At 39.9% G+C, this 14,510-nt stretch overlaps 1 protein-coding gene across 1 annotated transcript in view; it reads left to right on the top strand.

Moving 5' to 3' along the window:
* The window catches only part of LOC126109417 (intermembrane lipid transfer protein Vps13), a 443,304-nt gene that overhangs the window by 335,802 nt on the left and 92,992 nt on the right, over positions 1-14,510 (top strand). The window contains exons 46-47 of the mRNA XM_049914452.1: positions 3,686-3,835; positions 10,862-11,010. Coding sequence (XP_049770409.1) covers positions 3,686-3,835; positions 10,862-11,010 — 299 coding nt within the window. The remainder of the gene's footprint in view (positions 1-3,685; positions 3,836-10,861; positions 11,011-14,510) is intronic.

The following is a 14,510-nucleotide window of genomic DNA, read 5'->3' as shown; positions in this document are numbered from 1 at the left end:
TTTTGTGACCTTTGTGGATTTCAAAACAGCATATGACTCGATTGATCGCAAACCCTGATCAGAATTCTAGAACAACTTGGCCTAGACAAAAAGACCAAAGCGATAGTCTAACAAACATTAACCAACACAACCTCAAAAGTAAAATTTAGAGGAGAAACATCAGAAGTTTTTGAAATAAAGACTGGAGTGAAGCAAGGAGATGGGCTCTCACCTCAGCTCTTCAATTGTGCCCTCGAGAAGATGATTTATGAGTGGTGCAAAGAACTGGAAAACCAAGGAATTAAAAATGGTGTCGGGCTGGGTTACAAGAAACAAAATCTTGAAATCGATTGTCGAGCTTTTGCAGGTGATCTTGAAATTTTTTCTGATAGACAGATTAATGAGCTTAACTTAGAAGCACAGAAGACTGGCCTCCAAATTTCATTTGAGAAAACAGTTTATAACGAACATAAATGCACAACCAAGGGAGCTTTTAGTGGGTCAAGGTGAAATTAAACGAGTGAATGGATAACAGCCACCTTATCAGAGAAAGAAGCCTCCATATTGCACGTGAACAAAATGGAAATGGCATTCCATTTAACCAAAAACATCTACAACAAAAGATCAGTATCGTTCAATGCCAAGTTAAGGCATTACAGCAGTGTTACCTGTCCAGAGGTCTTGTATGCTTCTGAATGCCTACTAATGAACAAAAAAGGCCTAATCAAAAAACTGGGCTTCCTTTACCAGGATGCAGATTAGCTGGCTGTTTTCCAGTAGTTCTTTGCAGTGTGTGACAGTGCCCATGTACGTAAAAAAAATTCCATTTGGGTCTGTAGACGTATCACGGCACTGCACGGAACAGGTATTTGAATGTTGTGCAGCAGTAGTTGAATTTAGTGGAACTAAACTTCTAGTTGTTGTTGTTTATAGGACCCCTGACTCTGACTTCAGAGCATTTCTACTCGAGCTAGAGAGAGGTCTCGGTTCACTTTGTACGAACTACCAGAAATTAGTTATATGTGGTGACTTCAATATTAATTTTCTATTTGATTGTGCAAGAAAAAGGATGTTGGATGACCTCCTTAACTTATATGATCTGGTGCAGACTGTGTTTTATCCAACCAGGGTGCAGGGTAACAGTAGCACAGCTATAGACGATATATTTGTTCATTCTTCATTACTAGATGGGCAGTCTGTTAGTAAAAAGGTGAAAATGAATGACTTTCCTGACCTTGATGCACAAATTTTAACACTAACAGGTTTTTGTACTCAAACAAATGTTATGTATCATAGTGTTTGAAAGTTGCTTTCCATTAGAACACTCTAAACAGGCTACTAGCAGTAAAAGGTAGCCAGGGTGGCTGACTAGTGGGATAAGGATATCATGTGAAATAAAGTGGGAATTATATCAACATGTTTAAAGGAGGCTCAATCAAGGTACAGTAGCCCAGTATTGTCAGGTGTTTAAAAATGTTACTAGGCAGGCAAGAGTATGTGGTATGCAAATAGAGTAGCTAATTCAACAGGATAAAATTAAAACCATATGGTCAATTGTGAAGGAAACATCTGGTCAGCAGCACAAGGTCAAGGATATAAAGTCAGTTTGTAGTAAAAATATTTCTGTTACTGATAAAGTCAAATATATGCACAGTATTTAACAGTCACTTTCTGAATATTGATGGTGAATTAAATAAAAGCTTAGTTTCTGCAGGGAATCATATCTCCCTCTTGGAAATGACTTTCCCAGACTGATGTCTGAAATGCTCATCTATGGTACAGACAAGGGGGAGATTGAGTCAATAATTAAATCACTGAAGACTAAGGACTCTCATGGATATGATGGAGTGCCTGGCAGAATATTAAAGTACTTTGCTGCACCTGTTAGTCCTGTACTTAGCCATATTTGTAATTTTTGCTTTAAGAATGGTCAGTTTCCTGAATGGTTAAAGTACTCAGTAGTAAACCCACATTATAAAAAGAGAGAAAGCGATAACATAGACAATTTTACACCTATTTCTGTGGCATAAGTGTTTGCTAAAGTTATTGAAAACACTGTGTATGTAAGGATAATTGATCATTTTATTTAACATAATTTGCTATCAAATGTACAGTTCAATTTTAGAAGTGGTTTAACAACTGAAAATGATGTAGTCTCCTTTCTCTGTGAGGTATTGGATGGATTAAATAAAAGGTTTCGAACCCCAGGCATCTTTTTTGGTTTAACTAATGCATTTAGTTGTGTTTATCACAAAAATTACTCCAGAAGTTGGACCATTACGGAATACGGGGAGTAGCTCACAATTGGTTCATCTCTTACTTTAGCAACAGACAGCGAAAGGTCATTATTCTCAATGTCGAGAATGGCTGTGATGTAGGGTGCGGTGAAATGAGGGTGCCCCAGGGAACAGTACTGGGGCCACTCCTGTTCCTTATTTATATAAATGATATGCCCTCTAGTATTACATATGTTTCTAAAGTATTTCTGTTTGCTGATGACACTAGTTTGGTAGTAAGGGATGTTGTGTGCAACATTTACACTCTTTTCAAATGTGCTTGTAGAACATAAACTAATGCTAAATCATAGTAAGACAATTTTCTTACGGTTTCTAACACACAATTCAACAAAACCTGATGTTTTAATTTATCAGAATGGGCATATGATTAGTGTAACTGAACAGTTCCAATTTATAAACATTCAGATAAATAGTAAATTGTCGTTCAGAGACTTAAAGATACCATTTTTACTGTTCAAACTGTACCTGAAGTAAATGATAGTCTGACATGAAAAGTACTCTGCTTTCCTTATTTTACGTTCACTTATGAAGTACAGTGTTATATTTTGGGGTAACTCTTCCCATTCTCAAAGGATATTTTTGGCTCGGAAACAGATGGTTCGGGCAATAAGTGGTGTAAGGTAGTGAAGCTCTTGTTCACCCCTGTTCATTATTCTGGGTATTCTGACATTGGCCTCTCAATATATATATATATATATTTTACTGTCGTTTATTGTTAACATTATCAGCTTATTCCAAGAATTATCAGCTCTCACTCAGTTAATACTCGGCAGAAATCCAATCTGCATCTGCATAGCACTTTCTTAACTCTTGTGCAGGAAGTTGTGCAGTATACTGCTGCGTCCATTTTCAGTAAGCTACCTCAAGAATTCAAAAATCAAAGCAGTAATCCATACCCTTTCAAGTCAAAACTGAAGAGTTTCCTTGTGGATCACTCATTCTATCCCATCGAGGAGTTCATTGAAAAATTAAGCTGATTCCTATGTTATATTGTTGACTGCATATACATAAACTTATGGCTTGTCTTTTTTGGGTTCATAAACATTTTATTATTACTTTTATGTTGTAATTTCGTAGACTGACACATTCCATGATCTTGGAGATTTGCTCATCAGTTTGGTTCTACAAAACTGGCCACGTACAAACTTCAGTGTGTGTGTTATGAGAAGTCATTCTAGTGAACTCTATGACATTCCTAACTTTTGCCGAGGTGTGTAGATAACGAGCCCGTGCACAGGATCCCATCTTCCTCCTCAAAAGTCACTGCAATAAATATCCATAATTAAATGATGAAGAATAATAATTAAATGCATTCAAGTCTCTCATCCATTATGGTCTTTAGCTCACTATATCAGAATGGTTAGCACAGTGTTCATAGTCTCGGCGAATAACTGGCAAATTACTTGCAGGTGAAACCTGGAGAGTGCTCTGCCCTGTGGCCACGGTCTCCCAGCAACGGTGACCGAAAACTGCGGCTGAGGGTCCCCGAGCAGTCGGGCGTGACTGCCCCGTTCTCCATTGGCACGGTGCACACGACTCTGCTCAGGATTAACAACAAGGTAAGGTGTGCACATCTTGCCTCTAACTTGTTCCAACAGAACTCTAATGTATACACTTTGTTGTCCGTGTGTGTCAGTCAGTCTCTTGAGACCACTTTTCCTCAGGAACATGTAAAGGTATTAAGGGGGGTAGGACGTCAAACGGGCCGACTTGGAGCAGGAGAGGCACCACAGGACATTTTAATTTCCACTGTCTATACTTTTACAAGTAAATACATAAAACTTTGTCAGCATGACCAGGAAGGATTCAGAATTCACACTCATAGCAGTGGAAGTTCGAAAACATAACGAAATGATTTTTTTATATGTGAAATTTCATCATTTTTTTCACTTACTAATGGCAGTATGTTTTGCTACAGGTACACTTTTTTTCATAAGTAAGAGAGATTCTTCTATGAATTTTGCACAGAATACAAACCATACTTAAAGGTGTATGAAACTCAAGATTTTTCCAAATTTATTAAAAACTGTGGTAAAAATTGAGGTAATTAAGTATAAAATTAGTGTTTTTTCTGAACATGAAGTTTAAAATATAACAGTTCATTCGTTTTTTCACAAATAAAATAAATTCTAGAGTTTCATAGACCTGTGAGTATGGTATGTACGCTGTGCAAAATTCATCGAAGACTCTCTGTAACTTATGAAGAAAAGTGTACCTATAGCAACAAATGCAGCCATTAGTAAGTGAAAAAATGATGAAATTTCACACGTAAAAAAAATTTATTTTGTTATGTTTTCGAACTTCCACTGCAATGAGTGTGAATCCTCAATCTTTCCTGCTGATGCTGACAAAGTTTTATGAATTTATTTGTAAAAGTATAGACACTGGAAATTAAAATGTCCTGTGATGGCTCTCCTGCTCCAAGTCGGCCTCTTTGACGTCCAATCCCCCTTAAGCTGAAATTTGTGTGAAATACTAAGGTCTAAGATCCCTTGGTAGTTTAAAAAAATCAAGCTTCTAAGTCAATGCAGTCAAAAGATTTAGCCATTTATGTCACATATTTTGATACTCGCAAACTCGTTCATCAAAACCTGTAGGTGAACTATTGGTATTCATTATTAAGTTTGTATGGAACCCACAGAGTAAAAGTCTAGCCTGCATTTGTCTGTACTGAGGAAGAGACTGATTTATTCATCCATCCATCCATAGTGCTCCATAAGTGCCATCACAAATGGATACATGGTATGTGATAAGGTGAGGTGGCACAGTGCTTAGCCCACTGGATTTGCAGTCAGGACGATGGTGGTTCAAACCTACATCCAGCCATCCTGATTTTGGTTTTCCGTGATTTCCCTAAATCATTTCAGGCAAATGCCGGGATGGTTCCCTTGTAAGGGCACAGCCAACTTGCTTCCCTAACCCTATGGGGCCAATGATAATGTTATTTGGTCCCCTCTCCAATTCAACAAACCACAGTATGTGGAACAAGCCAGCATACATTATCAAAAGATAGACAGTTGTATGTAACTCTCAAGTTCTCTTGTCATAACTGATTAATAGTACGCTTCTATCTGTTCTGCCAGGTTGTTGTTTCCGTTTTAGGCACAGTATTTCAGTGATCAGCCAAGCTGGCTTCATTGGATGCTGGGAGTTTTACTGTTGTGTGTACTCTCAGCCTGGACTCGAACCAGACTCTCAACTATAGTTGGTTTCACACTGCATTTTATAACCGAGTTTGATTCCTGATGCCCACTACTCCCATTGATGCTCTATTGTTTTTCAGAGCCCGTGCTGTTATTCCATGAAATGTGTATTCTCTCAACTTTTCCGTATATGGGAGATGTGATGGCCTGCAGGATCAAAATAAATTGACTGCTGGACTCTCAAGCTTTGTCTAGATTGAAACTGCCACTACTGTTTATTTGGTGTTCTGAAATCTTTTTTTCATAGACTCCTTATTTACACTGTTCCTGAAACTTGGCATTTGTGCCATAATATTGGTCTCCTGATACTTCATTTCATGATTATATTCCAGTCAGTGTTCAGCAACAGCTGATTTGATTGATTGTTGCGTATGTTGCTGGTGATCTTTGCATCTTGCCACAGTTGTTTTGTTTGTCTGCCTCCATGTAAGACATGCCACATTTGCACAGAATGTGATTTGCACCCAGCTTATGGGGACTTAAGAGCACCTTTAACATTACAAAGGAGACTTTTGCTTAAGGGGAGCAAAATACTTTAAATGCCATATTTCTTTGCAGATACTGGGCCAGTGTAAGGTAGATAAGGAGTCTGTCAAAATAAAGATGTCAGAAAACCTATAATAAATGGGGACAAAGGTTTCAATTTAATCAAGGCCTGGAGTCCAACACTCAATCTATTAAGATCTCAACAGCCTTCACATGCATCAGATCTGGAAAACATTCAAACAATTTGTGTTTCATGGAATGTCATTGTGGGCTCTGTAAAGGATGTAGTGGGAGTAAGGAATCGAACTCTGCTGTATACAGCAGTGCGAGACCAACAATAATTGAAAGTGTGGTCGGAGTCGAGACTGCGAGTGCACATAACAGCAAAATTCACAGCACCTGAAGAGGAACTAGATGGATCAGTGATTGAAATATTGTAAAAATTTCTTGAGCTGATAGTTCCCCTATGAGGATGAAAATCGTGTTTTCTTTAAACAAATGCTGTAACAGTTGCAAGCAGTAGTTACCTTTGAGATAAGACATGATGAGTGTATGCCAGTCAAGAATGCCTTTAAGGTGACAAAAATACCATTATCAACACCTCACAGAGTTTGAACAAGGACATGTAATAGGACCACAAAGAAGCCAGATATTCCTTCTGCAATATTACAGAAAGACTTGGCAGGAATGTAATCACTGTACACGATTGCCGGCAGTGGTGGTTACGAGAATGTACAATTGCAAGAGGACTGGGCTCCAGACTGCCACGTGGCACTGTGGAGAGGGAAGACCGTCGTGTTTGGAATATGGCTCAAGCACATTGTACTTTATCCATGGCAGCAGTTTGAGCAGTAGTTGGCATCACAGCGACACAGCGAACTGTTACAAATCGGTTACGTCAAGGACAGCTTTGAGCCAGGCACCCTGTAGCATGCATTCCAGTGACCCCAAACTGTCGCCACTTGTTTCAGTGGTGTCAAGCTCATTGGATGGCAGGGTGGAGGCCTGTTGTATTTTCTTATGAAAGCTGGTTTTGCCTCGGTGCAGCAGACGGCTGTGTGTGTTGGTTAGGAGGCAGCCAGTTTATGACCTGCACCCAACGTGTCAGCATGCTGGACCTACACCTGGAGCTGTGGTCTGGCGTGCAACTTCGTATTACAGTGGGAGTGCACTGTTGGTTATCCTGTGCAACCAGAATGCAAATTTGAATGTCACTCTGTTGATTCGACCTGTTGTCTGGCCATTCATGAATAGCATTCCAGATGGTGTTTTCCAACAGGATAACACACACACACACACACACACACACACACACACACACACACACACACACACACACACACACACACTCTCTCTCTCTCTCTCTCTCTCTCTCTCTCTCTCTCTCTCTCTCTCTCTCTCACTGCTGTTGTAACCCAACATGCACTACACGGTGTCAACATGTTGCCTTGGCCTGCTCAGTCACACAGCACAAATGGGACATCATGGGATGACAGCTTCAGACATGGCATTAACTGTCCCTGTATTGACTGACCAAGTGCAACAACATGGAATTTCATCCCACAAACTAACATACCCCCCGGTGGGCAGGCCGTTTGCTGGGTGCCGGTCTTTCAGTTTGATGCCACTTTGGCGACGTGCAGTCAATGAGGGTGATAGGATGATGATGAGGAGAGCACAACACCCAGTCCCTGGGCAGAGAAAATTCCCCAACCCAGCCGGGAATTGAACCCGGGCCCAGAGGATTGACATTCTGGTGATTACACTTGTTCGTAATGGCTCATCTCACGCATGGATTAACCTCTGCCCTTGCAATGTTAATTACTTTCATATGTTACATAGACAAATGCATTCCCGAAATTTCATTACACTATGTTAATTACTTTTTGGCGTTGCGTTTTTGTTTTCTTGCGGTGTATAATTACAGGAAAAGAGAGTAAATTGGAAAAATCGGGCAATTTGTAAATTTGTTATATTTAAGTCAAAAAGCAACAGTGTAGGTGAGAGGAGGAAGTATCACCTGAATTGAATTAGGGAAAGTAGTAAGACAGAGCTGTTGCCTATCTCTTACTCTTTTCAATCTGTACTTAGAGAATATGCTTGCCTGCTCCCAACTAGACGTTGAAGGAAAAAAAATTGGAGAAAGAAGAATATAGTGCGTGAGGGTTGCTGACATGTTTCTTGCAACACCAGATGAGAAAAAGCTGCAGTGAACAGTGGACATCACGGAAGCTAAAGCAATGAACTGTGGTGTAAAAATGAATAAAAAAAATACAGAAGTAATGGCTCTAGGAGGAAATACATGGTGCAATAATGTGTCCACTTGTCAAAAGCCAAAATAATCACCTTTTGCATTGTGGATGTGGAAGAACAGTCAGTGAGGTTCTGGAACGTGTCAACAGGGATGTGGAGTCATGCTGACTCTCATGCCACGACCTGCTGCACTAGGTTTGGCAGTTGAGGATCCGTGGCGTGAACAGCCCAATCGAGGTGGTCCCATAAATTCTCAAATGGATATGAATCTGGGGAGTACAGTAAATCATCCTGGTGCTTTTAAAACCGTGCACTTACATTGTGAACTGTATGACATGTTGCATTGTGCTGTCAGATGCCAGTGTGCCAAGGAGAAATAAACTGTGTGTAGGGGTGGACATGGTCACTAAGGATACTTGCATACTTCCATTGATCCATTGTGCCTTCTAGAATGATGAAATTACACAGGAATTCCCCAAAGACATTCCCCAGATGACAACATTCCCTCATGCAGCCTGGACCCTTGCGATGATTGTTGCGAAGTATTTGCTTTCAGGATTTTTCACGCTGATGCAGCATAAAAAGTGATTCATCTGAATAGGCCACCGTTTGCCTCTCAGTGGCCATCCGGTTTTGATACTGGTGTACAAATTACAGCCTTTGTCACCAATGATCGGTAGTTAGCATGGGTGCATGCCGCAGTGGCCCAATGCAGCAATGTTTGCTGAACAGTCATTGAGGAGACACAGTTGGATGATCAGATGCTCAACACTTGCACATGTGCTAACCTGTACACATCTGTCTATGGCCCGTGGTGCACCACATTTATTTCGACACCAGGTTTGGATACTGCCATGCACAGGATACTTTTAACCACACAGGCATACAGTCACTTTGGAAACGTAACCATTCCAGAAATGCTTTCACTCTTACCTGAAAAGCCAATGATCGTGCCCTTTTGGACATCAGGTTGTACAAATTCCATTGAAAGCATTTAACTGCAAAACCATTGGTGTTTTCAACTGTATCATGTATGTTACTCAATTAATTCTCAAAACAGAACACTGATTAATTTTTTGTTCACATGTATTTATATCTGCCAGTATATTACAATTTCTGAGGTAATGTGACCACTGGTCATTGTTGCCCCAGGAAATCAGATGCACAATTTATTAAAAAGTGTTGCTGCTGTCGTGATACTGTTCAACTAAGGGATATAAACATTTATTGTCAGCAAATACAGAAAGGCTCATTTGTAATTATTAGTGTGTCCACAACTAAGAAAAACAAATGTAACTCGTACATTGCTCAGACTGCAAGCTGTTGTTGTTCAGGTAGTGATAAAGGTGTAACATATGAGGGGCGTTCAAAAAGAAACGCATAATTACAGAGAAAGGCATAATTACAGAGAAACCAATACCTGTATGTTAGAAGTGTTGACCCTGGCTGTTGAGACACTTGTCCCACTGTGACACAAGATGGTGAATGTCTGTCTCAGAAATTCCTGGGGCTGTGATGTTAATCAGTTCTGCATGTACAGCTGGATGTTGTCATCCGAGGTGAATCATTTGCACCTCGGAGCCTTTTTAAGGGTGCCAAAAATGGCATAATCACAGGGGGAGAGGTCTGGACTGTATGGAGGGTGGACGAGAACCTCCAATTTTAATTTCTGCAGGAGTGCTGTGACTGTGTGTCACAGTGGGACAAGTGTCTCAACATCCAGGGTCAATACTTCTAACGTACAGGTACTGGTTTCTGTAATTATGCCTCCGGCTCATTTCTCTTTGAAAGCCCATTATATGATGTCAATATCTCTGGAAACAAGGAATGAAGTTTGCTTGGTGACAATTGACTTGATTAATGAAGAACAGATAACTTTAGTTGTGACTGCACTGGATGTTTTGTAACAAGGCTTTAGATTTTAAATTGATGAAACTGGAGCTATGTGTGTGGTACTCCATCCTAGTACCTCTCATTGTCTTTATAACTTTGGTGATGGATCATACTGTGTGGTACATGTACTGTACTCGGATTTTTTCTTTCTTTCATGATGCTTAATAGAGCACTTAAGAAATTTTAGGCTATTTATTTTTGAAATGTTGACCACAAATGGAATGGTATTTGACAGTTGTGGTGGAAGTACTGGTTGGCCAATGTATCCCCAAATTCGGGGTAACTTTGACCACCTAATTTTTTTTTTTTAATTCCTTTATCTGCATTTTGGAAACTGTATTGTACTAATTAGTATGTAATCCTTTCATTCAAGCCCCTGGGTTCCCTAACATAAATATCACTGAAATTAAAAAAAAAACGCTCTTGATAATCACATTTGAAAGTGAAAATCAGTCAAAATATACCCAGTTTACAGTACTCCATAAGAAACAGAAATTACTGTATGCTTAATAAGAATCTGATGAACATAGCCCTTAGAGCAATTTTGGTATTTACTAGGTAATCATAGTCCGAAACTAAATTGCAGAAAGGAAAAAAAAGATATTTGTTTATGTACTGTGTGTGTTATATCAGAGCAAGTGCATTTTCTACACTTTGCTACATTTCATGTTGTCTGTATGCAGAACATCATTTTCTGATATTTGTACTATGTTTGCAGCATAAATCAAATTGAGACTGGTTATTTTGCAGTATGGAGGTGTCAATGTGGATGTCCAGATCACAGAGGGTGCGGCGTATGTGAAGTTTACACCATATGAACCAGGAATGGCACCAGCACTCATCATAAACCATACTCGTGAACCAATAAAGTTCACAGAGAAGGGATGTAAGGAGAGCAGGTACGTCCCCTACTTACTTTTCTTGCTGTTCAGGGATGTTGAGTTTCCAATCGTTACTCAGCAAACTGTTTGTGTGCCTCAGTTTGCAGCTAGTAATAACTAGTAGCATTATTAATATGTACATAGAAATAATATACCCAATGGCTAATATCTTTAATTTTTATTTGTAATGTATGTTGGAAGTTTTGCGCTATCAACAGCTGACAGTTTTAATTTTTAGCTCAGCCACATTGTTCCCAGGAAAGCAATGATTTTGAAATTTCCAGAGATGTTTAAAATGTATTTCCTTTGATAATAATTTTGGTGGATTAGAACAACGAAAAACATTTAGAACTGATGTATGCTTGCAGTGCTGTGCATCACTGTTGCAGGTTTTCCTGGAGAGCTCTGCATTTGACCATTACAAAGTCACAGTTAACAAATTGTACCAAAAACGTTACATGTATTTAGTGTCTCCTCACTTTAAAATATTTTTTAGGTTTTATTTGTGTCTTCTGGTGTGTAGATATCGTAACAAAAATGTACTTTTGCATTACAAATAATATTGAATTCTGGGGATGAACAAGTAAAACGTTGACTTTCCTTCTTTTCATTTACAAATGTCTTATGGTACCATATTCTGGGGCATCTCGTTATTAAGAGAAAATGTGTTTGTTGCACAGAAACATGTAATGACATATGTAGTGTACATTGTAGAAGCTCTTATTGAGAGATCTTTATACAGTGGGCCATACTGATAACAGCCTCTCGATAAATTTATTCTCTTACAAAATTTGTTGTCAACAGTCACAGTTTGAAAATGGCACTAACATTTATAAATAGAATACTAAAAGGAGCAAGGATTTACTCTATCCATCACTCAGCTCTTGTGTGGCATAGAAAGGAGTGACATAACAATGAAAATAATCAATTACTGATAATATAATGAAAGTGTGGTTTCAGTTGCCTGAGACCGCAGTCCGGTGTCTCTCTCTCTCTCTATCTCTCTCTCTCTCTCTCTCTCTCTCTCTCTCTCTCTCTCTCTCTCTGTGTGTGTGTGTGTGTGTGTGTGTGTGTGTGTGTGTGTGTGTGTGTGTGTGTGTTGTTGACAGAGGCCTTAATGGCCAAAAGCTATAAGTGTTAGTCCTTTTTGTGCCTATCTGCGACTCAGCATCTCTGCTACATGGTGAGTAGCAACTTTTTTCTCATAATATTGTTACATCCCGTCCTGGATTTTCCATTGTTTAATGTAATGTAAATGGATAGATAAAAATATCTACTCACCAAGCGGAGGCAGGGGAACACACACACACGCGCACACACACACACACACACACACACACCAAAGGATTTAACTTTTACAAGCTTTTGGAGCCAGTGGCTCCTCCTTATGGCAGAACAGTTCAAGGGGGAGGAAGAATGGTGAAGGAAAATGACTGGAGAGGTTTAGGGAAGGCGGTACAGCTTAGAAAAGTCTCCAAGAACCCCAGGCCAGGGGAGACTTACCAGTCCTGTTTCTTCATCCCTCTTCCTCGTCCTTCAACTCTTCCGCCAGGAGGAGGAGCCACTGGCTCCAAAAGCTTGTAAAAGTTAAATCCTTTGGTGTGCATGATCTTCTGCCACCATTTGATGAGTAGATTTTTTTTTATCTGTCAATTTACACTATATTAACAGAAAGCAGTGAAATAGGTAGCCATAGAATTCTTTGACCAACTACCTAGGCATGTGAAGTATGTAACAGACAATAAAATTAACTTCAAACACAAACTAAAATCATATATACTTCATAACCCTTGTTACTCCATAGAAAAATTGGTGTATGTGGGAGTGACTCACATAAAACTTGCGTCACAAATATTGTGGAAATGAAAGAGCTGTTAGTGTGCAGCTTTCACAGAATGGGTTGGTAGTCAGGAGCTTATGGTGTTAGCCAATAAACAGATTGTAATAGTACTTAGAACGTGTATTCATTGTGCAAAAATACACATTTTTAAATGAAACAATGCCTGTGGACATCAACAGACTAAAAGTAGGGTAAGTTAGAATGTGATTGGTGGTTGTTGCACGAGTGTAGTGCGAGTCATTTACAAGATATGATATTTTGAAAAGTTTCAATGCCAACACTTGTTTGTGCCATTCAACATGCACGGTTGGTAGGTACAGTGTTCGTATGTTTGCTTACAGAGTGTGTGTGTGTGTGTGTGTGTGTGTGTGTGTGTGTGTGTGTGTGTGTGTGTGTATTCTCTCCTTGAGTGCATTGTGAATTGCAAGTCAGTCAGTGAGTGACTGTCCAAGCAGTAGGTTTTGTGTGGACAAGTGGGATTTACCAGTGCAGAGAAAACAGACGTGCTCATGCTAAATGGAGAGTGTAGGAAGAATGCAGTTTGTTCTTGTATGGTTTATGGGACAAGATATCCCAATAGATTTCAACTGTCTTGGCAGTTATTTATCAGCTTCTTCAACCAATTATGTGAAAGTGGTTGTGTGACACCTAGACAACATAACAGAAGGAAACAAGTGACAACAGAAGAGAAAGAAATAAACATTCTTGCTGCTGTTGCAGTGGATCTACACATTAGCTCCTGTGCAATCGCAGTGGAAAGTGACACGAGTCAGGCAAGTGTCCTGAGCATTCTCCATCGCCATAGGTTCCATCCTGTTCACATCTCTCTCCATCAAGTGCTGAATGGGATTGATTATGGAAATCAGTTAACTTCTGTACATGGCCATTACGGCAGGATACTCCAGAAGTATTGTGTATCTCGTTTAGCAATGAAGCCACATTTACCAGTCGTAGTCAGGTAAACTGTTGAAACCTGCCTTGTTGGTTTGTTGACAAATGCCATTGGCTTCTCTAGGTGGAACTTCCCATGGAGTGTAAATAATGGCATCGGATAGTGAACGATCAGCTGATAGGTTTGTTTTTCATAGACAGAGCACTGAACGCATCCGAGCATCACAGCCTCCAGACAGACAATTTTTCACAGATGCTGGAAGACGTTCCTCTGCAGACTAGGAGGAACCTGTGATACCGAAGTTACTGTTGTCCAGCCCAGCACGTCTTCACGAACTGTTTCCATATTGTTGGATTTGGCACATAGGTCCTGTTCCTTGGCCAGCCAGTTCCCTGGATCTGATGCCTATAGACTTTTTTCTGTGGGAAAAGCTGAAAGTCACTGTCTACGACGACATACCAACTACACTTGATGATATGTAATGACATATTACTGCAGCCTGCTCAGACGTCTCTCCTGAAATGCTAGTATGTGTGCAGCAGTCATTTCCTACCAGAGTGGAAGTGTGTATTGCCACTGCTAGTTGTCATTTTGAACACAATTTGTGGTGGTCAATTGTCTTGTTCATCATCAACATCTTGGACAGTTTCCAGCCTCTGGCTGGGTCTGTATGGAACATGGGCCTCTCCACCGTCTTCTGTCTTGCCACCATCTCTCCGTCTTCACCTTGGTCCAGTCTTCTCCTTTCTTCTGGACACATTCCTCTATTCTTTTCAGCCATCTGTC

The sequence above is a fragment of the Schistocerca cancellata genome, chromosome 12, assembly GCF_023864275.1.
Source record: "Schistocerca cancellata isolate TAMUIC-IGC-003103 chromosome 12, iqSchCanc2.1, whole genome shotgun sequence".
Lineage (NCBI taxonomy): Eukaryota > Metazoa > Arthropoda > Insecta > Orthoptera > Acrididae > Schistocerca > Schistocerca cancellata.
The sequence above is the reverse complement of the archived record's forward strand: the minus strand, read 5'-3'. Positions and strand labels throughout refer to the sequence as shown.